This window comes from Melopsittacus undulatus, chromosome 9, assembly GCF_012275295.1.
Source record: "Melopsittacus undulatus isolate bMelUnd1 chromosome 9, bMelUnd1.mat.Z, whole genome shotgun sequence".
NCBI classification, from domain to species: Eukaryota; Metazoa; Chordata; class Aves; order Psittaciformes; family Psittaculidae; genus Melopsittacus; species Melopsittacus undulatus.
Window position 1 is genome coordinate 28632289 of NC_047535.1, and position 26741 is coordinate 28659029.

Below are 26741 nucleotides of genomic sequence, written 5' to 3' on the forward strand. Positions count from 1 at the left end.
AGGACCAATTTCTATCAGTGTTTTCTAGTAGAATCTGTTCAAATCAAAGTTTGTTGAAGATAAGGGGTGTGTCTCTCAGAGCTCTGAAATTCATTTCTTCCTTGAGCCTTTGCTTGCAAATCTGAGATTGTCTTTTGCTGTGTGTACTTGTCCCTTCCCTCCCTACCTTCACGCATTTCCATCTGGCACAGTTCTATTATCAGCATGTCCATAATGTCACTACCTATCCCACAGAGCACTTCAGATATGTTATTGCTCTATCACTATTGCTACAGCTCCTGTTTTCACATCTTCTCTTACCACCTTTGTCCATTGAATGATACTAACCATTACTCATGTGTTTTCCCATTTGCAGTTTATCTTCACTAGCTTCTTGTCCAATAACCATTGCAATTTCCAAAACTTCATTTCTAAGATGTACCCCAAATCCATAGTCTACCACTCACCCCATCTTGCTTGTCTCCTGATGGGGCATCTTGAGCCTCTTTCCAGACCGAGCCTGTCTCTCTCCCTTCTCTTGCAGCACTTGATTTCTTTTCAAGCCTGGAGTCACGGTGTCTTTACTCTTAGGTCTTGTTTTATGGAAACCACAAGAAGCAAGAAGCAAGCCATTACACATTTCACTGTTCCCAGTGTTTATGTCCCTACCTTTTGGTGCCCACAGATTTTCTCCACAAACAAAAGTGCTGCACATGAACACAGGGCAGTACTACAATGAATGGTACGTGAAGGTTTCATTTTACCAACTCATCACAGTGTGTCAACCAATTCCAAGTACTAAAATTGCAGTATTAAATGCAAATTACAACAGTAGTAAGTGAGCTTTAGCCAACAAATCCCAGGCATTTTACATTTCACTCTGAAAACTCTTTTATGAGCTCTATTACAGCTGTTAGCACATTTTAATTAAACATATAGCACAGCATGCAGCTCAGTTAACCTGTTTTCAGTTTTCAGACACAGTCAGTAAGCAGTTCCAATTGCAATTTTCTGTCATTCTTCACATGCTGTGCTTTAGCACACTTTATAAAAATGACAATAGAGGATTCTCTATCTCAGAGGAGGATAATGGGGACGTGAAACTTCTTACTTTGAGACTATTCTTTCCAACTCAGTTTAGGTTCTTAAGCTTTATAAAAGTATTTGATGTTTGACTGCAGCATGGATGTCTTCATCGAAGGCAGAGGGTTATAAAGCCACCTCACCATGTTTAGATCCCTTGTTGTCAGTCCCAGCAAAAAACTGATTTATTTGTAGGGCTGAAAAATGCTGCCTTCAACTATCACTTAGATCATGTCTGTATCAGAAACTAGGTGAATGGGTGTTCGTGTACAGTGCCTCTCCTGAGGCTTGTTTTTGTGACTTCAGTTCCCAGTGCTATCAGCCAAAAAAGTTGTATTAGAAAAAGAGGAAAAGAATCTGGTTCTAGAGAATGCAGTAGCACAACCTTCTGTTGCAGCTGGTTTCAAGTGTCTCTCCATTGACATCTAGTGTCCATGTAGAAAGATCTTTAGATACCTCACAGCTGTGCTGACAATATTTATCTCTAAATGTTTAAACTTGCGTAGTTATTAAGAGCTCTTATTGATAATACCAGGTCAACCAGTGGGTGAGACTGATGGTGAAAACACAGGAATCTCCCTGCACATAACCTGCCATTTTGTGGTGTCAGTGACATCTGTAGATGTCTGAGTTCTGAATGACTCCAGAAACCCTTTCAGTGCTTTGCAGTTCAGAAATACTATTATTTAAGTTATCCTGTAAATAGCTGCAAAATGCTCTCAATCTCTGTCCCTTTCCTCAGGGCATACAAGCAGTTGTGAATGAATAAATATTCAGTACAGATTTTATGAAAGTTGTACTTTGTAGTCAGGCATTATTCCAATTTTCTTTAATTAAACAAGACTCTTTTCAATGACAGAAAACTCTATTACACTGAAAGCTATTTAATAAATAAGTGGTTTTATTTTTACAATGACAACATGAGTTATTTTCATATTTATTTATACTGTAGAAATTCCAAGTTTTCCCGAGGATTTGCTGTTCTGCTTTTGCAAAATCTCAAACCATGGCAGTTAGGAATTAACCATGTTGTTACTGTACAGTTTGCTCCATAAGCAGCTCCACCTTCCCAGTACTTCCTCCTGATCCTCAGTCAGCTTGAAGTTGGATAGTGCACACAGAAGCTATGTTAGAGTCACAGCCCCACCGTGTTTGATCCTAGGCTCATGTGGAAAAGCCCTTCCTTACTCTGGAAACTCCCTGTAGGTTCATATTTTGAAGGTTTCCATTGTTACCTGATTTTAAAACACTGTTATCCTAAATAAATTATGCTATGAAAGCTTAACAAAATTTGCTGCCTTAATATTTCTGTAAGTATTTCAGCTTAAGAAGAGGACAGGTCCACTGAACACTGGGCATGGCTCCTATCCGTGACTGACTGTGACCCTAAGGGGTTCATGGATGTTTCTTGGCAGTGTTTTATGACCCAGCCCTTTCCAGCCTTTCCTCAGTATCTCATAAGCTCTAGAGGAGCTCTCTCTTGGTTTGGTAATACATGACATAGTGAGGTCATGTCCTTGCTGGCTGGTGGAAGTTACTAATGTGCAAGTAATAGATCTTTGCCTCTGCTGAAAGAGAGCTAGAACAGCCTTAAATTTACTCTGTGAAGGTCAGAGGAGGGTGATATAATATTTCCACAGTTTCTGGAAAAGGGGCTGTCATCAGTTTCTATGGACAGATAAATATTTTCACTCCTTCTCCTTTCAGTATTCTGTTATTTAAAAACATGTGTTACATTAGCCCAACTGTCAGAGGGTCTGTACAGAAAGAACCTGCTGAATCAATGCATCCAGAATGGGAGTGAAAGCATCCCTAAAATGTACCTTGCTTGGATTATTCATAATTTAACTATAAAGCAAAACAAGATCATGAGCAATAAAGGTATGCGACATAAATAATTTCATTCAGAGCAGTACATTAGTGCGAGCACTGACAAAACTGCTGCAGCAGTTAAATATGCAATGGCTTTATAATGAGGTTATGACTGTATGTTTGTATCTGTCCTTGCCACGATCCTTCAGACAGACAGACTTTTCATCCCCAATAGGATTCAGTGCTTCCAGCAACCCCAGATTCTCCTTGTGAGGTGTCAATGGAAGGCTGCATCCACGAGCATTGTGTTACTATGGCAACACATTCCACTTCCCCAGGGACCTCGTTGCCTCGGCGACATCAGTGATAGATCAAACTCTGTCAAAGCAGCTGCCCCCTAAAAAGCAGGACAGACCTGGCCCTGGTGACACGAGTGTGCAGAGGCAGATGACCTGATGGGTGTAGAATCATACACTCACAGCCTGGTCTGGACTAGGAGAGAGTGACCAGAGAGAGTGGTTCTTCACAGGCAGTGAGGTGAGGTTACTGCCAAAAGCAGCTTTACCATTTGGTGAGTTAAAATAAGGTGGCAGGAAAAACTGTATCAGCAGGACGGGATTAGCTGAAGGAAGCAAGTGTTGAGGCCACTGCTCTTGCTTTGTATAATCAGAACCTGCAAACATACAGCAACATCAGAAGTAATCGTCTCTTGTTATACCATGCATCTATGAATGGGGGTAATCTTGTATGTTGATTTTAGAGCAGTCCAGTGCACAGTATCATGTACACAGTGGATTAAAGATCAACTTACAACATGCCTGTGTTCATACAGAGCCTCCCACTTGATGTGCCTTCAGGCAGTCCAACAACCAGACCCCACCTGTGGAAAAACACTAACAAGTTCTCAAGAGCCCATAGACCCTTAATCATAACCAAGTTCATGAGATCTGCACCAAATGTTCTGTGGACTTCACTAGAGCCATCTGTGTAACTGCTAGCAAAATGAGGGGGTTCAAGTTTTGATGCATGGATGACAGTTATCCACAGCACTCAAAGAGCTATAAGAAGCAGGCAGATAATAAAGGACAGAAGAATTTATGGAAGACAACAGGTAATATCCTTGCCATTTGTCTGTTGTTGTAGGAATACTTTCTCCCTTTACACTGTCGAATTAAGAAGCCCTTGAATACATAGCATCTCTTGAACACAACTGTCTGTTTCTGTGTGCTAGCAGTGCTTCGCTTTTCTTTTAAGCTTGCACTGAATCTTGCAGAAGAGCACAGCCTGCTTCAGGAGTCTAGTGTTACTTTTTGCCTTTGGAGATATTACCATATGCTGCAGTGCTGTGTCTCAATGATGTTAACATATCTGATTTTAAGTAAACATTGCCTGCTTACAGCTATAGCACTACTACTTGGTTTCACAGAATTACAGAATGGTTTAGGTTGGAAGAGACCTCATCCAGTTCCAGCCCCCTGCCACAGGCAGGGACACTAGAGCAGGTTGCTCCAAGCCCCTGTGTCCAACCTGGCCTTGAACACTGCCAGGGATGGGGCAGACACAGCTTCTCTGGGCACCCTGTGCCAGTGCCTCAGACCCTCACAGGGAAGAACCTGTGCCTAAGAGCTCATTTCAGTCTCCCCTCTGTCAGGTTAAAGCCATTCCCCTTGTCCTGTCCCTACAGGCCCTTGTCCAAAGCCCCTCTCCAGGTTTCCTGCAGCCCCTTTAGGCACTGGAGCTGCTCTCAGGTCCCCCCTTCAGGAGCCTTCTCCTGTCCAGGCTGCCCCAGCCCAGCTCTCTCAGCCTGGCTCCAGAGCAGAGCTGCTCCAGCCCTCGCAGCATCTCCATGGACTCCTCTGGACTCACTCCAACAGCTCCACATCCCTCCTGTGCTGCTGCCCCAGAGCTGGATCAGAACCGCGGGGGGGGGGGGGGGGGGTGGGGGTGGGTTAGGGGGTGTCTCCCAAGAGTGGAGAAGAGGGGCAGGATCCCCTCCCTGAACTGCTGCTCATTCTCTGGGGATGCAACCCTGCACATGGGGGGTTCTGAGCTCAAGCACACACTGAAGCTGAGTCATGGGGACCTTCTATCACCAACTACTCCCAAGTCCTCCTTAGGGCTGCTCCATCCAGTCTCTCCCAGCCTGCGTTTGTGCTTGGGATTGTGCCGACCTTGCACTTGGCCTTGTTGAACTTGTGTTTATCCTTGTATTTCTGATTTGCCTTACTCTCTCTGAGACATTCTTGGCGCATTTTCCGAAGTACATTAGCTGTCTTTCTTCACAGAGCAAAGGTATGGTTAATTGTGTTTGCAATGGATGCCTGAACTGTGAGAAATGTTTCTCAGAGTATGTGGTTTTGCATCATTTAGCCTTGAAAGGATGCTGCTTTCCCTGACCTCTTGCTGGGTTTTCTGAATGACTGTGCTGATCGCAGCAGTAGCCTTGGGAATCACATTTTCCTTTCACATGTAGGAAAGATCCAACCTTTCTTTATTCCCTCTGAGCTGAATCACATCCAGTCCCTACATTATTCTGTGGTTTAACCACAACCAGCTGTTTCCTTGGCTGCTGTGGACACAATCTTGTTTCTCTCTTGTCTGGAATAAACGCTGCTGCTTTCCTAGCTCATCATTTCCACCACTTCACTTTTCTATGGACTCCTCATTCTTCCTTCTCCTCCCCTGATGCAAATACATTTCTTATCTTCTCCACCAACACCCTTTACAACCCATCTTCAGTCGAGTCTGTCAGCAGGTGCTCTCCATAAACATCTGCAAAGGGAGCCTGGGACACAGAGACCAGGGTGGTACCAATGTGCTCCATCCTGTTGGAGTCATCTGCCATGTTTCACCTTATTCTTACATTCAGGCTGCTGTGGGAAAGGGGGATTTACAGGAGGATCTCCATGCAGGAGATATGCATTGCTGTTGTTCCTCTGATCCTATTTAATCATATGAGAAAGAAGAATGTAATTATGGCCTGTCTCCCTCAATCTCCTTCCTGCCTCTGAGTTTTTGAACTCTTTATGATAAAGGCAAGTGGGAATGTAGCTTTTTCTGACAACAGAGTGCATCCCGGAGCAGATCGAGGTGATTCTGCCCCCATCACTCAGCGGTTTCCATTTGACAGCAGTTTCCTGCTGAGTTATTTCCCATGTGAAGGAACATGACCATTACAAACAGCATTGCAAGTACCGCAGCCTGATCAAAGCTAGAAGCACGGTGTTTCCTCTTGGTTTCCTTTGTACATTTGACAGTCCAGTCAAACCATGCTTCACTTTTCCCCTCAATAGCTGTCTAATTTCTCCTGATCTGAAAACACCTTTATGCAGTTACTAGATTTGAGGATGCAGCATCAAAATGGGGCTTGGCTCAAACACAGCTTTTCTATTTGTCTATTTTATCTGTTTATTTTCTGTTTAGCTTTACATTAGAAGGTAAACTCTCTTCAGTTGCACTCTAAACCCATCAACCCCTTTAAAGCTGGGCACAGGGTTATGAAAGATTTGCTATCCCATTGAGAAGGGTATTTCAAGTTTGAAATGTTGGGTGGCTTTGGGCTGAAATGAAACCGTAACAGCAAAGACAAGAAGGGTCTAGAAGTGGTACAGAAGGATGAGTTGACCTACCCAGGTGCAGTAGCAAGGAGGCAGTTCGGGATGCTGATGGTGAGGGATGGTGTTTGAGCAAGCCAAGGAGAAACCTGAGCCTGAGTAGTGTGACAGTGCCAGAGAGCTACAGAAAAAACAGGCAATGAGAAAAGAGTTGATTGCTGAAATTGCCTGAAATGAGGAAGAAGGGAAAAGACTGTAATCTATAAACACTTTAATTGCAAAGTTGTTTAATCTGAGCTGTCCTAGGAGCTGACATGGTGCTATTGCTGCTTCTGAGGCTACGTAACAGGCACAGAGACTGACAGGCGAATTTTCCACTTAGTGGCAGGGCTATTAAATTATAAAGCAGATAAGAGTTTATCTCCAAAGCAATGAGCTGCTATTTTCTCAAGGCCTTGCTGCCAAGCAAATGCTGTGGAAATGAAAGCAGTGATCAGAGAAATCTGTTACAGAAAGAATGCTGATTTAAATCTTCTTTCAGTTTGCAATTTTTTTTTACCTACAGAGAGGCTTTAAACAAGAAACTGGAAAATGTATTCCAGTTGCTTGGGATCAAACTCAAGTCTCAGGCACACAGAAGATGAGTCCAGAGAGAGAAGCCAATAATTAGCTGCTGAAAAAAAGTCCGTGGCAAATGAGAAACTCAACAGGGTGGAAAGTGAAGGGGAAGAAAGGACAAAAGGATGGAGAATGTTATTGTAGCAGCAAAAGTGCAGTTAAATCAGAGGGTTTGAATATGTGAGGAATAACCAAAAGGTTATATGGGAGTATTTCTTGGGTGTTAGCAAATATGAAGGTTGCACTGTGACAGCGCTTGTGCTTAGAAGAAAAGCTCTAGGGAGATTGGTTTGACTGGGAAAAACCTATTCCCACTGTGGAAAAATACAGAGATAGGAAAGACGAAATTGAATAAAATGTAAAGGATCCTCCTGAAGACTTTCAGTAATGAGGAAATAGGAGCTGGTGCCAGGTACCCACAGCAGCTGCCCCATCCCTGGCAGTGTTCAAGGCCAGGTTGGACAGGGCTTGGAGCAACCTGCTCTAGTGGAATGTGTCCCTGCTCATGGCAGAGGTTGGAAGTGGATGAGCTTTAAGGTCTCTTCCACCCAAACTGGTTTGGGATTTTATGATTCCATGAAAGATCTCCTCCAGCAGCTGTTTCCTGCAGCTCAAGCAAAGGGAAGCTGTGCACTCTTTATTAATATCTTTCCAGACTGAAGCTGTATATAAGAATAAGGATTGATGGTATCATGTTTTAAAGGACACAGTTGCTTGCCCAGTTATTCCTATCACAGATTGCCGTGGTTTAAGCCCAGTTGGCAATCCAGAAAAAGCCACACAGCTTACTCTCACCCCCTCCCCCCCACCTTCCTTCCTCTGCTCCTGGAGGGATGGGAAGGAGAATAGAAGGAATGTAACTCCCACGGGTTGAGATAAGAGCAGTCCAGTAACTAAGGTATAACACAAACCACTGCTGCTGCCACCAATAATAATAATGATAAGGGAAATAACAAGGGAAGAGAATACAACCGCTCACCACCCACCGACCGATACCCAGCCTGACCAAGCAGTGATCTAGCCCTTCCAGGTAACTGCCCCCAGTTCTACATCCTGGGCATGACATGCTGTGGTATGGAATACCCTTTTGGTTAGTTTGGGTCAGGTGTCCTGTCTCTGCTTCCTTCCGGCTTCCCCTCCTCCCTGGCAGAGCATGAGACTCAGAAAGTCCTTGGTCAGAGTAAACAATACTGAGCAACAACTAAAACCATCGGTGTTATCAGCGCTGTTCTCAGGCTGAAAGTCAAAAATACAGCACTGCACCAGCTACTAAGGAGGAAAAAAATGCTCCTGCTGTCATCCAGGACAGGGTTCAACTTCTGCTCACAGTCAAATGCAAAGAGTTTAAAATGCTCTTTAAAATAAGCCAGTACTTTGGGAAAGGTCAAATTCTTGCTGGATTTTTGACAAGTATATATTTTTGCAGGAAAACACCCACTAAAGAAGGTAAAATATAGAAGGCAGCAAGTACTCACTGCATCAGCAGTTCAAGCTCCCAGGCTGCTGAGAACTGCCCTCAGTGAAATGAGATTACATTTTACTTATGACATATATGGAATAACAAGTTTATCATTCATCTCTCACTTCATATTGAAACCAATTAGGAAAGAGCTACTGGAATAGAAGGAACATCATAACCAAACCTTAGAAGCAGTATTTGATCTCTGGATGGTGACTTAGGGAACACTGTTTTGGAAATGAATACTCTGGTCACTGAAACAAGTTAGAGAAATTAAAGATACTGCTCCATGTTATCTGTATGGATAAATGGAAACCTCCTCATATATTTATTTATTTAGGAAAAGAAGTCACTTAAGCAACATTTAGGGCAAAGAAGGTCTTGGAAAAAAGTTATTCTTGATGTCCAGTTATTCTTGATGTCCAGTTGAAACCAACTGTACATAATGAAGTCGAACTTCCCATCATCATGGTCACCTAGGCGAGGCTGGCACTGCAGTTAGCCCTCCTGGACACAAACATCACAGGAAACCAGTGGTTTTGGCAAGATACTCCCCTTCAAAGTCGAATTGTGGCAACACTCAGAAGTGACACACGGCTGCCAAAGATCTTCAGAAAACACTTGTGAGCAAACACTTAGCAGTTTTCAGGTTTCCTAGCAATCGTACTTTAGTGACTCCAGAACAGCCATATGACTAATACGATAAGCAGCTCCTTTAGCAGTAAAACTAAGCATAAAAATCAAGCCAAGCATCTTCCCTAGACATCTCACTTCAGGATCTTACCATTATTCTCAGCAAAGCTTTAGCAGGTGAGTTGGAGCACAAATAGAAAAGACATAAAGTAAGAAGAAGACGATGTAAACGCTATGGGCTGAGCGTTGTCAATATTGCCATTACTAAAATGGAGACAGGATAAAGAAATAGCTGGTTAGCCTTTTGCTCAGAAAAAAACAGTTCTCGTTTATTGATGGTGTAAAGGTTGCTAAGCTACATAGATTAAATTAGAAAGCTCATAGTTTCTCAATGTGTACATCACCTTCCACAAAGGATGTGCTGTGAATTTAGTGGAAATTTTTCCAGACAATTCAAAAGTGATGGACCAGAGGGTTCAATTGTAGAAGACCATGCAGAAGACAGAATATTAGCCAGCTACTTGATAAAGAAACTTTTTAGCATATTTAGAAATCAATGCTGGCTTTAATTAAGCAACTGTGCCAGTGCCTAGAGGAAAAGAACATAGAATATAATAGAAAATATCAATAGAACTATTATCTTTACATAAAAATGGTATGTAGAACTAGAAATACAAAAAAGGGGGGAAGCAGGATTGTGGCTTTGTACAATGAAAGGTTAAACAAGACGTCAGCTTGGAAAAGGAGCCAAAGGAGAAGGGCCCAGAAAGTCACATTATTTCAGAGAAGATGAAGGGGAAATAATTTGTTATAAATTCTCACAAGACAAGATTTCAGTGACACCAGTGACATCACCATTCAGCCCATCTGAAACAAAACAGCACATCATTTTAAACAGTGCCACTCTTTGCCATTGGATATTGTAGAGGACGAATCCAGGAAGGTGTCCAAAGGGTGATTATGCTGAAAACTGAGTCCTGGGCTCTAAATGCAGATAGCTCCATCCCAGTAAATCCCAGTGTGTGGCTGTGGGTGGCAGAGCTGGAGGCAGCACCGTGGGGTGTTGGGTTCTTCATGCTTCCTGCCCCCCTCACTGGGGGCAGAGATTTGTGCTGAGAGATCCCTGGTGCTAGTAAGGCAGTCCTTGGTGACACAGTGTGTTTTTACCTTCTCCAGAAAGAGCATTCTTGGAGGTCATGTCAAGAATTACATGAATACAGTCCCTGTTTGAGGGAGCGAGGTGGAGGAGCCGTGCTTACAATCCAGCTCCCTTTGGGACACTTCCCTGCAGACGTCCTCCACCTTCCCTGTGCCTGGAGCAGGGCACGGGATAAAGCAAGGGGAGAGGGTGGCACAGATCCATGCCGGGGAAGGCTGCTGTCATCTATCAGCAAACAGTTCTGGCATCTCTAAACGTGCCTGTGCTGGTGACCGGGACAGCTGCTCCCCTCATTTGAGAGCGTTAATGAGGGAAATGCCAGGAGGCAGCTGTGCCTTTGGGGCAGGCGGTATGGGAGACAGCAGGGTGCTTCATCCCCTTCGCTGCTCCCATGGGGAAGAGAATGGGGAAACCCCACCAATTTATCATCAGCACATGAGAGAACTCGTCCGTATCACAAGGAATTGCTCATCGCAGGAGAGACAGGCATTTCACACCGGCACCACGTCACCGTGCCTAATCCATGTCACCCCGCCTCATCCATGTCAACCCTGGCAGAAGCAGAACCACCTCCAGGCACCTCCCAGCCCAGGAGAAGCTGAGCTTTGCCGTCTTGATCCAGAACGGAGGCAGAGGGGACCCGGGACAGCCTCGCTTCCCCTGTATGGAGCCGCTGGGGTGATGAGCAAGGGTGGAGACTGGGAGCACTGTCAGGGCTCTCCATCCACACTCCTTCCCCATCCCGGCAGCAGCAGATCCCGGTTTCCCAAGGTACTACCAGAGAGGAGCCCCTGCCCCAGCCTCCCTCCCAGGGCACCTTCAAGCCCTTTTCCAGGAGCAGCCTGTGCTGCTGGAGGCGGCGCTCGGCCGCGCTGCAGCCGCTCTGCCCGTGCCTTGCGGCTGAGCACGGCTGCCTCTGCTGCGGAACGGGCGGCCGGGCGGAGGGAACAGCGAGTTCCCTCCGCCGAGTGATCTCCTGGCATCCTCTGCCCGCTCCTGAACTTTGGCTCCGGCCAGGAGGCACTAAACGAAGCAGATAATTGCTTGGCAGTGATTGATGGGGAGTCAAGGGTGAGCGGAGAGCTGGGAGGGGGATGAGCTCAGGGATTGTGTTTCAGAGGGAAGTGGTTTTTTAGGGTTTGTCCATGTGGACAGTCAGAAGCTTTTCTGAATCACATTGGCTGAGCCCGAGCAGGAATCGCTGTGATTTTACCCATTTGAAAAGGTTCTGCCGCAATCTGCATAGGGATTAAAGATGAGAAAGGACAGGGAGTTTATTCCCTTGCATTTGGTTCACCAGGACAAATATTCAAGGGTAAATCACAGTTCAGAAAATTTTGATGGTATGAGCGGAGAGAGAGGAAGGAGCAAGCAGCTGCCAGCAATAAATAAGTATTAGGAAACAGGAAATAGTACCAAGAAGAAATGCTGCTGCTGGGATATGCTTTCAGCCCTGGGGAATCCAAAACCATGCAGCTCAGAATTTACTTTGGTATCCAGAGCTCATGTGCTCTCAGACTCAGAGCAGCAGCAGCAGAGGATCACAGAATGGTTTGGGTTCAAAGGGACTTTAAAGCCCATCCAGTTCCAACTGCTTGCCAGGGCAGGGACACCTTCCACTAAGCAGGTTACTCCAAGCCCCTGTGTCCAACCTGGCCTTGGACGCTGCCAGGGATGAGGCAACCACAGCTTCTCTGGGCAGTGAAGAATTTATTAATTAACCTGAATCTCCTCTCTGTTAGGTGGAGAATCCCAAGCTCAGGTTTCTCACAGAGAAGGGAAGCCAGCTCTTTACATGGATAAATATCCCAGGCTTCCACTCAGAATGCTGAAGGGTAGCAACAGTGTCGTGTACTTCAGCAAATCCACACTCAAACTGTCACCTGCAAAGGGAAGTGAAGCCTACCTACAGCTGTCTCTGTAGCTGTGATACTGATCTTTATAGCCAGGCTTCTAATAAGCCTGGGGAGAACCTATGCACTGTAAACTGCTCAGACTGAACCATCTGAGCTTAAAGTGTCTGAATTCAGAGATGTGTTAGCAAAAATCCTGCCCAATCTGCTTTTTGGTTTACATTTTTACTAGATTTGAGATACGCTCCCAGAACTATTCCAACACAGTGAGGCAATGGAAAATGTCCTCAGTTTTATACACAGATCTCCCTAAATTAGAAATAGTTTTCCATTTCAAGCATCCAGCACCAGGCAGCCCATTCCCTTTACTGGGCAGCTTTCTGGGGCAGAGTCTGCTCGGCAGAAAGGCAAAGTATGGAGTAAAACAGAGCCTCATCTGAGCAGGCGCTGAACCCGCATTATAAATGAGCATTTGGGTCACCCAAAATGCATCCCGGAGAGCAGGGAAGGGGCAGGAATACCAGCAATTCCCACAGCCCTCTTCCCTGGGAAGCTCCTGTGCAAGGCAGGCGTTTCCCTGCCCTCCTCTGGGTCCCCAGCAAGGAGTTGCAGAGGCAGCTGCGATGGTTTTCCAATGGGGACAGTTGAGCAGTGCTATTGAAGCCGTTCAGTGCAGAGCACACTGATGGCACCAGTGCTATGCTGCAGTGAGCATGGCTTCAAGCAATTGACCCCACAGGCAGCTTTGTTCGTGGTTTGTACAAACAAGCAGCACAGTCACACATTGTGGTTGAAAGCAAGATGTCATGATGCAAGATGCTCCATCCCTGGCGGTGTTTAAGACCAGGTTGGATGGAGCCTTGGGTGACATGGTCTAGCGTGAGGCATCCCTACCCATGGCAGGAGGTTGGAATTGGATGTTCTTAAGGTCCTTTCCAACCCAAACCATTCTATGATTCTATGAGGAGAACCATCCCTTGCTGCACATGTGAGGTGCATTCCTGCTTAGGGTCTGCAATCACTGGATGGACTGTTCTGGCCATGGTGAAGATCACTTGCTCAAGGGCAGCTCTGAAATGCCAGCTACTGCTTTAATGAGACATTTCTTCTACAGTGGCCCCTGAGACCAGAGGGAAGGTCATCAGTGGTGAGATGAGTGGCTGATTGGATAAGGACAGAGCAGTGGAGATTATTCAGCTTGGCTTTTGGTGCTGCCTCCCATGACATCCCCCTGGACTAAATGATGAAGAGGACTGAAAGAGGTTGAGCAATGCAAGCATGGAAGACTTACGTGCCATGGATTACTTCTGGAATACTCCCAGGCACCGTGAATCACCACTGGAAAAAATTCATTTGCATCAAGGCAAGATGGGCCAGGATGTGAAGCGCAAGAAGCTTGTGAATTCTGATACAGCAAAAACATATTCAAGGAGCATGAAGAGAAATGTCATTGGTATTCTTTGCTGGTATGGAAACCCAGCTTACCAGCCTCTACTGAGCAGCATTAACCTGAATATAGATTATCTGAATTCCACAAGAAGCCAGGCAATTAGAAAATAACATTTGAATTCAAATCTGAGCTTCTGAAAGCCAGAGAGTCCTCAGTGTGCAGGAAACTGTACCTGTGCTCAAATCCATCTCATCCTGAGGCCACACACACCCTGGGGCAAGGATTTGGCATATTATCCATGGGAGAGTGTTAACAGACACAGGCAGCTTTTTAAATACCTCCATGGTGCCTTGGTTTCAGGTTTTGAACCAGCAGATGTGTCTGATCAGCCTTCCCAAAGCTCCTCTCCTCCCACCACTGCTGTTGGAAAGCAGCTCCTCATTCCCAGTTGCTTTCTCCCATGGTTTACTTACCTAAAGCACCAAATGAAATTGAGCATGTTTTAAGAGACAGAGGTTTGTCACACAAAATGTACAAGTCTGCAAAAACTTCACAGTGGGGAGAATATAATCTGGATAATTGAAATTGGGAAAAGGATCTGAAATGCTTTATAAAAGAAGTATTAAAAGGGATAGTTTGGCAGAAGGGGGACAGTTCATGGTTACTAGTAACAACTGATCTATTAGACTGTAGGGAATATTTCAGTCTTTCAGAGCAAGTCCTGCTGAAGGGCACAGAGATGGGCAAGCCTGGGCTGGTGACAGCACCAAGGTAAGACCTGGAGCACCAAGCATGAGGCCAGCACACAGACTGAGAAAGCTCCTCAGTGCCTGAATGGAGGAGCTGTGCTCTTCATCCCAACAAGTGAGTCCAGGGTGCTACTAGTTCCACATTGTGTGTCCAAGAATGGTTTTCATAGTCTGCAGCTTTTCAGCCTAGCAGGACAGGGATGGGAGGGAATACGAACTACAGCACACAGCTCATCACCGAGCCTGGAGGTCACAGTCTTCCTCAGCAGGATGGGTGGGGGGCTCTTCCATCCCAGCTGCCTGCACATCCTGACCCAGATGTGGAATTTGTGCAGTTCAGCCGGGACAGGTGCAGCTGCCACAAGCGGATGCAGTGTCCTGCAGCAGCAATGCTGGCTTCCATGACTCTGACCTTGCGGGTTTGCTGCATCCTGCTCATAGCCCCAGACAGCCATCTGCTGAGCAACTGCTTCATAACCAGCCCAGAGCAGCCAGGATGGTGATGCTCTTTTCCCCTGCTTCCTATGAGATGAGGAGAAGCGCAACAGGATGCATTTGACAGGGCAGCTGCAATGGGCAGTTTAAGCATCAGTGTGTGGAATTTTAAGACAGATGCATATCCCTCCCAGTAAATGTCAGTGTTTCTGGAGCACGTGGGTAAGATATAAGGGGAAAAAAAAACCCATCCTTAGACCACTTCTTAAAGCTGAAATCTGCTTCTAGTCATCACAGCCCTAGCACAGGAGTCAGAAATGTGGCCAGAACAGCTAGGGAACCAGAGTACAGGAGAGCATCTGGGGGTGAGGCAGCACAGAGGCATAAACACAGACCTGGTCCTCTTGAAACTAGTTTGGATTTAGCCACAGTAAATCTAGAATTATGTTTAAAACCATTTGAGAGGTTAGTGCCCTTTATGCACCACTTCTCTGAACCAGCAAGAATGGGGAAACAGCTCCAAGTGACTGGGATTCTCCCACAACAGGAGCTACCCCACTCCGTAAAACACAAGGCAGACTCTGGGGAAGGCAAGTTCCCATCTGGTCCTTCCAAAGAACTGGGAAAGAAAGTGGGATTCAAGGTTTCTGCAGCAGCACTGGGTGGGAGGAAAGCTCTCAAGGCTGACCCTGCCTGTGGAAAGCCAAAGGTGCACTGTGTCCTTAGGGTACACGCCTACAGACTGCACCAGACCAAGGACAAACTCTCAGCATCCTTTCCTGTGGCCCATCAAGACAGATGCTTTCATGTACAGCCCCCCCGTATCTGTGTCCAGGCTTCTCCCTGGAAAAACATAAACCACTTCCCACAGGCAAGATGTGACTTTTTAACACTAAAATAACATCTGCAACACAGCTCCTAACAGGACTTGCATGACAAACATGTGAAGAGCAGAACATTCATTTCCACAGCTCATGTCAGAAATCCAACAACTCAGAAGCAAGAGGTTAACAGCTACAGGCAGCACAACACAATGTACTTCACAATCACATCTCAGAGTTAAGAACTGGAAAACATTTGCAAAACAAAACATGCAAGAAGTGAACGAACAGCAGCACACGTTCCAGCCAAGGAATAGTTAGCTTTATTGACTTTCATAACACTGCATCAAACCCAAGAGAAATTAGAATTCCTTTTTCCTTATCAACATTAGTAATTTCTCAATGAAAATATGATTATATTTAATGATATTAAGAGAAAACAAGGAACAGGAGCAAGACTAAAGTTAGACAAGATGCAGAGCCAGCATCCCCTTGCTGTACTCCCCCTGGTGTCAGAGCAATGGAGCTCTCAGAAGTTCTGTCAAATTTTCTCAGGTCAGTGTCAGGGATTGAATCCCAGGACGCAGCCTCTGATGATTCAAATATAGCATGGGTTGCTATGAACCGTGCTGTACTTTTGAAGTCACATTTGCATATCTTCAGTGGGACAGAAAGGGATTTATAAGAAAACTTCAGGTTAATCAAACATGTTTCCCCTCTGGCTGCCTCAGTAAAGCTTAGTACAAATGTTAAGCATAGTTCATTTTCCCTAGTAGTTCCACAGAAAAGATAAGCGTGCAAGATCTGATACAGCATCTGTAGCACCTCCTGCCCCCTGAAGCATAGTTCTGGCCACCCCTGCTTAGTTCTGTGCTTGCTTCATTACATGCATATAAGATGAAAACATAGGAATAGCCACAACTAAAACTACAGGAGACAAGAATGCTCTGACACTGCTTATAGACACCAGTGTGTGCAGCTGCTAACATACACCCTGAGTTAAGTACACACTGCCAAACAACTGTTTTGAGGAAGCTTTTCAGCATTAACAGCTACATGTTTCTTCAGTAAATAATTACATTATAAAAAGTGTCCCCTTCCTCCATGAGGAAGGACTTAAGGTAGCGTGTGTAACTGTGTAATAGCGATAGCTGTCTGTTAGCAGCAGTACTGCTGTGGTACATTGGCTCAGAAGACAGGTGAATCACCTCTAACTTCTCATTAACTCTGTTTCAGAGCTATGGCTTACATTTCTGAACGGCACATAGCACCACCTAAAAGAATGTGAGGAAGGCAAAAAGGTATTAGGCAAGCAATCATTCCTGAAACCTCAAGTGATCATTTATTCCTTTGAGGCAGATTTGCACTCTCCTCCTCTCTCATTTCCAAAGACTTCATAGTCTTCATAGACCTGGTGCAACCCAGTTAAGAAACTTCATGGCAATTTCAAACCCAAGGAAACATGCCTGGAAAAGAGAGAACACACAGAGCACGTAAGTATTCTAAAAACCTGATCCAAACTGTTTTTCAACATGCAGCACTACGTACACCTGATGCGGCTGATGGGGGAGGAGGAAAAGAAGAAAAAAAGGCCTTGGACCAGAGGCAAGGATTCTACTATATCTCTCCACAAAAAAAGCACAACTTCTTCTCTGTTCAGTTCATTATTTACTGAAGGGGAAGCTGGTCTAAATTTAACCATGGATTTCTGTCTTCTACTGGATGTCGAGTCAGTAGAGAAAGACTATCAGAGAAAGCCAACAAAAGGCTTTCACACAAAGCTTCGAAGAAAGGTTTATTTGGTGTTCCTCCTAGACTAAGGCACATTTTTAGAACCGATATACCAACAGCTAAAAGCACCCGCAGAGACAAGAATCTCACTGAAATGGTACAACACTGATCAGCCAGTTCTCTCCTCTGCCGACTGCAAACATTCCCTGTGAGCAGCCATCCCCAAACCCCAGCTGGGATCACAATTTACTTACTGCATTAGCAGGAAATGCCCTTATCATTACAGCTGTGAAGCCCTTATACAGAGATGCAACTCCTTCCTCTCTGATAAGTTCTCTCAGAACATCTCTAAAGCCATTTGGGTATTTTCCTGGAGGAGCTGAAAGGGATGCAAAACACATTAGTAGCTATGTGGTAGTCACAAGCATAAATGTAACAGCCCAGGATTTTCAACAGGTTCATACTGCTATGCCATCTAGGTGACATCAGAATCCAAGCACTGCTTAAGCTATGTTGTGACAACATCTGCTCAGGAAAATTATCTCTCTCAGTCAAAAGCAAGCAAACAAAAAAAGACATCTTACTAAAGGCTCAGTAAACAGAAGGTAAGTGCTCACCATCACCACAAAGAATCTACATCAAGTCCACCAAACCACCTAAAAAGCTAGGAACATACTTGGGTTCTTCACATATGTGTCTTAAGCTCAAGACAAGCTCCTTCCCAGATGCATGCTCAGATGATATCTTCCATTGCTGCCCATCCCATTCCCAAAGCACCACACTCAGTGAGGTTGTGACAAGCTGACATAAAACTCACCAGTCTGGAAACGGGATTTCAGCACGTCTGGTGGAATGGCAACTGCCCAGTTGAAGATCCCAGCCAGGCCCCCAGCAAAGAGGATCCTTGCTGCACTAAGTTCATTCACACTGTGGTGGGATTGGGGTGGGAGGAAAGGAAAAGAGAAAACAAAACCAGAGAAAGTTAAGAAAGAAGCAAATTCTCATCTGTTTTCACTAAGGTGACAAAGAGGCAGCCCAGCTAAGAGCCAGAAGGCAGCACAATGCTGCAGACACACACAGAGCACTGAGTCTGAGCAAGATTTCCACGAATTAGAGCTTTGTGGGCAAATGTACTACCTCCACCCTACAGGTTCATTCAGCAGCACACAACAGCTGCTCTGTGAAAAAAACTAAACAAAAGACCCAACAACCAAAATCCACAGCTCTGTGCACACATAAGGGTGAAAACAAAGATACTTGAGGTATTGCTTACTTGGCTAATAAGATCCAAGGCTCAAACCTGAGAGAACCTCAGAATACACTTTTGTCAGTTAACCCCAGCCCAAACCACCTCAACTCACAAGATGAGCAACCATTTTATTTCATTTGTTGTGATGACACTGCTCTAAATCTCTTTGTATCTGGGGAGATTAGCCAGCAGTGCCTGGGAAGTGCAGAAAATGATGACTGCGAGATCTCACTAACCTCTTTCCCTCAGGGGTCAGAATGTTCTTCAGCCATTCATACGTCATGAAGTACATTCCACTGGCTGGGACATCTGGTGGGTAAACAGCAAAGACTATGAGTAGTGTGAAAGGAAGCCTAGAGGCAGAGCAGTCCCAGGACAGCTCAGCACCACAACCTGATTCCTTTCTGAACCTCCTCTGCAAACCAAATCTTCTGTTGCTCTGGACAGAGGAGTCTGAACTTTCCAATGAAGAGCAGGTGCTAAAGGCAAGAAGAGGGCACCCTCTCGCAAGCACTTCTACAAGCAGCCTTTCAAGTCAGACTGTAACCTGCCTTCTGGCTGTTAAGCTAATGACGAGACAGCTCTAAGCTTTCTTAATTACTGGACAGCAGACAAGAGCAGTTCAGGAGCTTTAGGAGCTTTGCACATTTGTTCCAATAATTCTATTTTGTTTTTTTTTTTTTTAAGGTACTCCCACATCCCACTCTCAGCTCATGCCTGAACTGGAGAACCTGCCTGAGTTGTACTGCCAGAGTTACATTGGTACCTGCTACACTTCCATGAGAAGCAGAGAACAAATTCCTAAACTGGGATATCAAAGCACAGAAATTGGGAAATGTCCCAGTACAAGGAACAATCTAATGCCTTTCAAAGAACAAAGTACCGAAACACATGAAGGATTCAAAGTCTGGCACAATTACTTCTGTTGTTGTTGTGAGATGGGTTGTGACATCCCAGTCCAAAATAACCCACACTCAACTGGGTAGAAAGCAGAACTGCTGCAATTACCTCTTCAAAAGCAGCATGATACAGCAACAGACAGCCACAGGCCTTCTCCCAAGGAAGATAAAAAAAGGAGTACACAAAGCCCACTTCTGTATTTGTCTTTGCTCTTTGTTCTCTCTGCTCCTCTCCTGAAGCCTCTCATTTCTTTTGGCTTCTCACATCTTAATTACTTTCTATATCCCTCTGATCCTTGTCATCTAATCTCTTCCTCACTCACTGAGAATCTCATGTTTATTTCTCAGTCCCTTTGAAGCATTGGAGTAGCTCTGCAGACTGCAAAAAAAGAAAGGAGGGTGACACAGCATCTTCAGTTGCCTAAAGGGACTGTGAGATCTATGATAACATGTCAGGCTTCCTCTCTTAAAGTACCCCACACAGAAGAAGCATCATGATATCCCCATCAGTTACCTCTCATGAGGGTGAGCACGGTCCCCTTGTATACGCCACGAATCCCAGCCTCACGGTACAACTGTTTTGCACAGTCCAAAGAGCCACTGTATTTAGTTTCACCTGTAGCTGCCTGGATCTGAAGGATTAAAGTGATAGTTTCTGACTAGTGAAGGTTTCTGGCTGGTGAACAATCATTCAGCTAATAGTTAGAAAGCCATGTGTGTGTTTCCAGACAGGAAGGAGTGCATACTCGTCCCACAGGCACTCCTGCATATGAAACCTCTGTGTCACTTCCTCAAGCAGCTCTCTCAGATTCAAGCTGAGGATTTGTTTACTGTTGCATGCAGAGACTAGATTCTCCTTTATTTTTCCATAGCATAAGCCTGAAACAACTGAAGTCAGTTAGGTAATTCTACATTTGCACTGACAAAAAGTCACCTTCAATTTGTACGTGTAGAAAAGCTTCCAGTATATCGTCATGTCACTATTTCATGAGTTTTGGAATGCATTCCTTAGTTCTGTATTGGGAACCTGTCAAGGTAACATTTCCGTACTGAAAAAAACCCAGACTTTTCCAGACTTTGAAGTAGACTGAGGTATCTGCCAGTACAAATACTAGATAGTATAAGGCTTGTGCTCTGTAAAATCGCTAGAGCAATAAATGCTGTGTGTACTTATACTGTCATGGTTGAGTTTGTATAATGCTTCTTCATGACACAGTTGCATTAAATGACAGTTGTCTCCTGTCAAAAAACAGAACAGAGTAAATACACTAACCAAAGAAGTTCCTGGTATGGAAAGACAAGATCCCAAAAATTAAATTCCAGTCACCACCATCCAATACCTTACCTGTAAAAGGCACTTGATTCTCTCTCCTGGAGCCATGATTACTGTTGTGAACACACCTGACAACATGCCAGCAGCAAACAGCTGAGGATATCTGCCCGAGGAAACAGAAGAGACTTTGACACACATAGTACATAGGAAATGAAGGGCAGAAAGACACCTGTTATCACCAGATTATGCTGTTCCACGCAGTAGTAGTGGAACTAGAAATGCATCCACTGCTTTTGATCAGTGCCTGATCAATGCATAATTAGAGCTAAACATTTAGGATCCCTAGGATTCAACATGATAGTTCCCACAGCAACCGTAACTCAGCTCTTCACATCCACTGTATTAGTATTCCTTATACTTGCATATTTTTACTACAGCATTCCCCATTCATTTTTATTCCCAGCAGTCTCTTCCTCCTCCAGTCTCCCACACTTATCAGTGACACCAGCATCTACACATATTGCTACTTGTGCAGTGAGGAGCCTCCTTTCTGTAACCTCCCAGTCCCTCACTCCAGCCTCTGCCAGCATCAGTGCTGTCCTCCCAATCATTCCACATCTGCTTTCACATGGCAAAGTCTCTGTGACAGAAATTCTGTACAGAAGCATCATAAACTTATCTTCAAGTCCAACCTCCTGCTACCTCCTCTAGTAAGATGACCTAAAATCTCAATTTAATGAAATTCCACACCTCCTGCTTCTCTTCACTTGCCCAAGAGATGGCATTCTATTCAGGTTTTCTAATTCTTCCACCTTTCTTTACTCTTAAATTCCCATTAAATCTTCCTGACTATTCAGACCTTCCTCACCACTCCACATGCACCTCCTGCTCAAACTAAGCTTTGAGTTTTCTAGCTGACCTTCAGATTAATCAGGCCTAGAAAAGATAGAACAGGCTCCTCAGGTTTTGCTCCATCTCCTTCCTTTCACATCTTCCCTTCATTGGGAACCACTGCCACCCTGTCTGTTTCTAGACCTACAACCATGGTGCTAAGAGTCTGACCTTTATTTTTAAGCCTCATGTCCCAAGCACACTGTGTCTTACTGTGTCAAGTCTGCACCCACAGCACAGCACAGCTGGGCACAACAACAGCTCCACCATCTATTTGTTCTTTCTCTCCCACTGTTCTGCTTGAGAGGAGTTCCACATAAAGACTCAAAAACCTACACTGCTCTTCTCCAGCTTGCTTCTTAAAGCTTCACTTTGGTATGATGTGTATAAAACACAAGAAACAGAGGCGATTAGGCTGCTGGAAATAAGCCCACAGCCCATTTGTTTCCTTGTACTGTCCACTCCATACTGTCCCCCTGGGTCTCACCCTTCAGCCTTGTAAGCATGAGGACACTAAAACAGGGGGTGAGCAGTGCCCCAGCATCTCGGCACTGGCTCCCTCTGAGCTACCCGAGCAGAGGAAGCTCACTCTGTCTCAGGAGTGGTTAGTGCTGCAGAGCCACATGCACTCACACCACCTGGGCAGTCCCCATGCAGGCAAGACTCCAACAGAAACCACATCTCCGCACCCCACCATGCGTGGCTCAACACAGTGGACTTCTGATTTCTGACTGAGCTCCTACATATTGCACAAATAATAGAATATAATGTTGCTAAGCTACAGCTCTGTTTCTGTAGAGATAGAAATCACTAGTTAACGGAGCGCTTTATGGGTGGGGGCCTGTTTTCATGCCTAAATTAGCATGTAGAAAACCACAGTGTATTCTTAGCTTCCTACCTCTTTTCCAGAAGCTTAAGCATGCCTGAGAGAAGGGCTACTCATAAACACCTCCTTTCAGAAACTAGTAATAAAACATTTCTGTGGCTATTACTATATCCTGATGTAAGCACACAGCAAAAGTCACAGCTAACAGGGGAAACAGAACCAGTACTGTGCATGCTATCAAGACCACTTGGCCATGAATTTATTTCTCTCATAGCTTCTGTTAGTAGCAAGACTGCTGGCAGGCAATCATTGTATAGCTCATACTGTCCCCATCTAAACCAGAATTATTCCTTAATGGCTCTTTCTTATGTAGAAAGGGAATTGCACAGCACCTGCCCACATGCTGTCTGTTTTTAGCCTGTGCTATCAGTCCCACGCTTCCAGAAGCATTTAAACACAAGTGTTTTAATTTTTAGAACTATATTTATAACCTAGAAAATTTACATCACACTCAACATGCAACAACACAGCAGCCTGCAAGAGCCCTGGAATGCCTTTCCCAACTGTCTGATTAACCCAGAAACTCACGTCAAAACGTCATCAGGTTTTCTCTGCTGGAGCCTTTTTCCCAAGCCAAATCCAAAGAAGCACACTGCAAACATGGGTGTCACTCCGATAATAGGAGCTGCCATTCCTCTGTATAAGCCTCGGACTCCCTGCAGGAAACAATATCACAAGAATTAATTGGCTTTGCCTAGACTTTGCACACATCAACTTACTGAGAAGAGAACAGCTACAACACAGTGTCAGTCATATAACCAAACTAATCACAGAAATAACGGGGTCTGTTGTTCCTTTGTAATGATAAATGTTTAGCTGAGGCTCAGGGGTTGTTATAAGGGAAAGTTGTCCTTCCTGGGAAACATGGGCACCACTTACACCCTTCTATTCCAGTACTGGTCATCCTGTACTTGTATCTCAAGTATGAAGAAATTCAGTTAAAAGCCAACAGAGTAATAGTCCTAAGGTTTATGTTCAAAGTCTTATTAATAAGTGTGCTTTATTAATAAGTCATCAAATGCAGTAATGTAAAATCCTGACACTGAGCCTGAGAACACTGGATTCACTCTTTAAATAAAGGAAGAGCCAGAGAGACCAACCTGAACCACTTCACTCCCCACACAAACTCAATTCGAAACGAGCTCAAGAGCAAATTGTTTTTTTTTTATCCTTCCCCAAGTCAAAACTTTTCCAGCATACAAATTTACACTCCTGATGTTTCCCTTCAGCAGGCTACACGCATGGAAAAATTGTCATGCAGACCCCAGCAGCAGCAGTTATTTCATTTCTCTTGCCTTTGAACTGACCTTTTTGTAACAGAAAGGAGTTACCTTTCTAGATAAAGGCTAGATGCACAAATTAAATGTGGTCCACCCCTTTCTTTCCTCTCCCAAAGTAAATTACTGTATCTCAGTATGTGTCTGTATTCTTATAGGCACAACTGACTGTAACGAAACTGGATGTGGCTGAGAAAGATCAGACACTCCTGCTCAATCTTCCTGTGAGCAGTTCCCTGTTTCCATTTCCCCCAGAGGGAAACAAAAGGCCTTGGCAGGGAGGTTTAATAGTTTTTCTCATAGAAACTGATGAGTATTGAGTAGGAGTTGAGAGACAGCATTCCTTCCAACTTCACATCACAAGGCTATTATGGTTCAGCTCTAACGTCCGTGCTTCAGCAGGGGTGTTAAAAAACACAGGAGATTTGGGGCTAGAAAAGCATTTCAGTGCTTTGTGGGAGAGACTAGGGAAGCAAGATTTATTTTAGTTGCATAACAACCTGTTAATACCATCATGAAAGAAGATTTTGGATATGAGGCAGATCTTAGTTACCCAACAAGACCCAATGGTTAGAAATCCGACTTCAGATTAGTAAACCAACAGTTGGACTTTACAGCCATTGTTTCCAAGTGGTAAGTAGCTGCTGGGAAAACTTGTGAGGCAGAAAAATAGATTCTATGTCACTTACAAGACTTTAAACCAAGGCTGCCTGTCTTTCTAAAACCAAAATAGACTTAGGGTTCAATCATGTGATAGGGCTGATTCACGACTGAAAACCACTGTCCACCTTCTGAAAACTGAACAAAACTGCTATAACTGTCCCTCTGTTACCAAAAAAACAAATAGAAGAAGAAATAAAACCACCTATTAATGCTCCTCTGCCTTTTTGTAGATCGTATAACACATTATAGAAGAAAGTAAAAATACTACTTGTATCAACAAAGTTGATATCCTGCCTATATCAACATTTCCAGAGACAACTCCAAATACCAAAGACAGCAAAATTCCACTGACTACAACAACAAAGCTGGCAAAGAACTGCCAACATTCACTCCAGCCTAGAACTTCAGAATAGCATGCTTTTTTGTGTGTAACAAAACAGACACATACACCTGGCGCTAATGTGGATGCCAAGTATTCCACAACTTTTGTAATCCACCCATAAACTTGGATTAAAACCACTCCAACTGGTAACCCCAGAATGGTGTTGTCTCCAGGAGGGCAACATTCCCACATGATTCCATTCCTGACACACAGAGAAACAACTGATGTTTTTGGCAGGCGCTGCAGATGACATGCTAACGTTGTACCTCTCCAACCAGAGTCTTTCTGAAGCAGTCAAAGGTCCCAGAATAGAGCGAAGGCTGACCAGGCTGTGGCTTCGGCTGGGTTTGCAGTCTGACCTTGTGAGATGGGATATGAAAACAATATTTTATTAAATAATACTATCTAAACTTTAATTCTGAGAATACCTCTATATGAAATATATCCCTGGAAGTGCTCAAGGCCAGGTTGGATAGGGCTTGGAGCAACCTGATCTAGTGGAAGGTGTCCCTGCCTGAGGCAGGGGGTTGGAACTGAATGAGCTTTAAGATCTCTTCCAGCCAAAACCATTCTATGATATGATGATATGACTGTTACAGAATAAGCTTTGTGGCCGGACTTTATGATGTTGTTAAAAATTGACACCACTTTCACCCTTTGCAGAAGAGATTGAAATTCAATGTATTTAATTATTAACATATTCAACGAATTAATCGCTGGGATGACATCAGGATAACAACCCCACCTCAATACCTGAGGGCTAATGTCGTGTCACTGCTCCACTTCCTCACACATTTGGTGCATGTGTGTGTGTGCACCCTCCTTCTGCACCCCATCTGTCTCCATGTGTTTGCCCTGTGCCTCCATCCTGTGTCCCCCATGGGTCCCTTGAGACCCCTGTCTGTCCCAGAGGGCCGGGTTCCCGCCACGGCCCGGTGCTACCGGGATCAGCTTCGCCTCCCGACTCCTCCAACGCTAAAAACACCGACGCCAGTATTTTAACGTTTACTAGAAACCAGCTGCTAACGGGACCCGGCGGCCTCCGCACCGACAGAGGACGCCCCTCCGCATTACCGGCCCCGCAAGACCGTCCGACCTCCCTCCGCGCGGTGCACACCGGGATGTGTAGTCCTCCCACCACCGCCCGCTGGCACTCGTGCTTTTCCCCGCGCAGTGCCCGCCGGCTGCCACGGACTGAACCGCATAGCACGGCACCGGGCCCCGTCGGCGCCCACCGCCTCACCTTGATGGTGTCCAGCGGGTGCCCCACGAACACCAAGCAAACCCCCCCGAAGCCGCCAGCGAAGAAGTTCTTCACAGGGCTGATAGGCTGCGGCTGCTCCGCCATGGCGGCGGCGGTGGGTGATGAACGGGGCCAGGGCGCTGCGTCTCCGCCGCGCCAGTGCCACCCCGTCCGCCCCGCGACCTTTCCCCCAGTGCCGGGCCGCGCGGCACGCCGGGATGCTGGGGGCGGTGAGCGCAGGGCAGGTCGGGAGCGCGGCAGCGGCTGCAGGACCTTCCTCCGTCGAGCGCTGCTACCGGCTGCGGTCCCGTGGGTCCGACAGCGGCTCCTGAGAGCACTCAGGCAGTTCCTTGGGGTGACCCCGCGCCGCCAACTCAATCCTCTCCATCACCTCACCCCCCCTTCCGGAGCTTCGTCGTGTTCCGAGCTGGGGACCGCCAAGCGGAAGTGACGCGCCCCTGGAGGCCGGTGCTTCCGGCTCGCAGGTAGCGGTGGCCCGGCAGGAGGAGCCCGCTGCTGCCCTCTGGCTGTCACGCTGAAGCACGGTCGCTTTCCGCGGTGCCCGGTAAGTGAGGGGAGCACTAGTGAGGGTGGTCTGTGTCACGGTGCTGGAAGCGGTGAGTGCCCAGGGAGAGCGGCCACCGCATGCCGGGCCCGTGTCCGTGTCCGTGTCCGTGTCCGTGTCCGTGTCCGTGTCCGTGT

The 26741-nt window shown here is 45.5% G+C and overlaps 1 protein-coding gene across 1 annotated transcript; it reads right to left on the minus strand.

The window, feature by feature from the left end:
• Positions 1-15845: 15845 nt before the first annotated feature.
• LOC101870167 (mitochondrial carnitine/acylcarnitine carrier protein) lies at positions 15846-26476 on the minus strand. The gene is made up of 9 exons (XM_034066121.1): positions 26040-26476; positions 25063-25155; positions 23003-23130; positions 20770-20860; positions 19939-20056; positions 18762-18834; positions 18094-18203; positions 17531-17655; positions 15846-17011 (listed from the first exon to the last, which is right to left on the minus strand). The coding sequence occupies exons 1-9, from the start codon at positions 26142-26144 to the stop codon at positions 16949-16951; spliced, it is 906 nt and encodes a 301-aa protein (XP_033922012.1). The 5' UTR covers positions 26145-26476; the 3' UTR covers positions 15846-16948.
• Positions 26477-26741: the final 265 nt, after the last annotated feature.

Bases quoted from the DNA above. Each gene is read 5' to 3' on its own strand.
- LOC101870167 (XM_034066121.1), bottom strand. From the start codon at position 26,144: ATGGCGGAGCAGCCGCAGCCTATCAGCCCTGTGAAGAACTTCTTCGCT. The intron at 25,156-26,039 runs GTGAGGCGGTGG...CCATCTCACAAG, and splicing joins ACCCGCTGGACACCATCAAG to GTCAGACTGCAAACCCAGCC. The intron at 20,057-20,769 runs GTAAGGTATTGG...TTAATCCTTCAG, and splicing joins GAATCAAGTGCCTTTTACAG to ATCCAGGCAGCTACAGGTGA.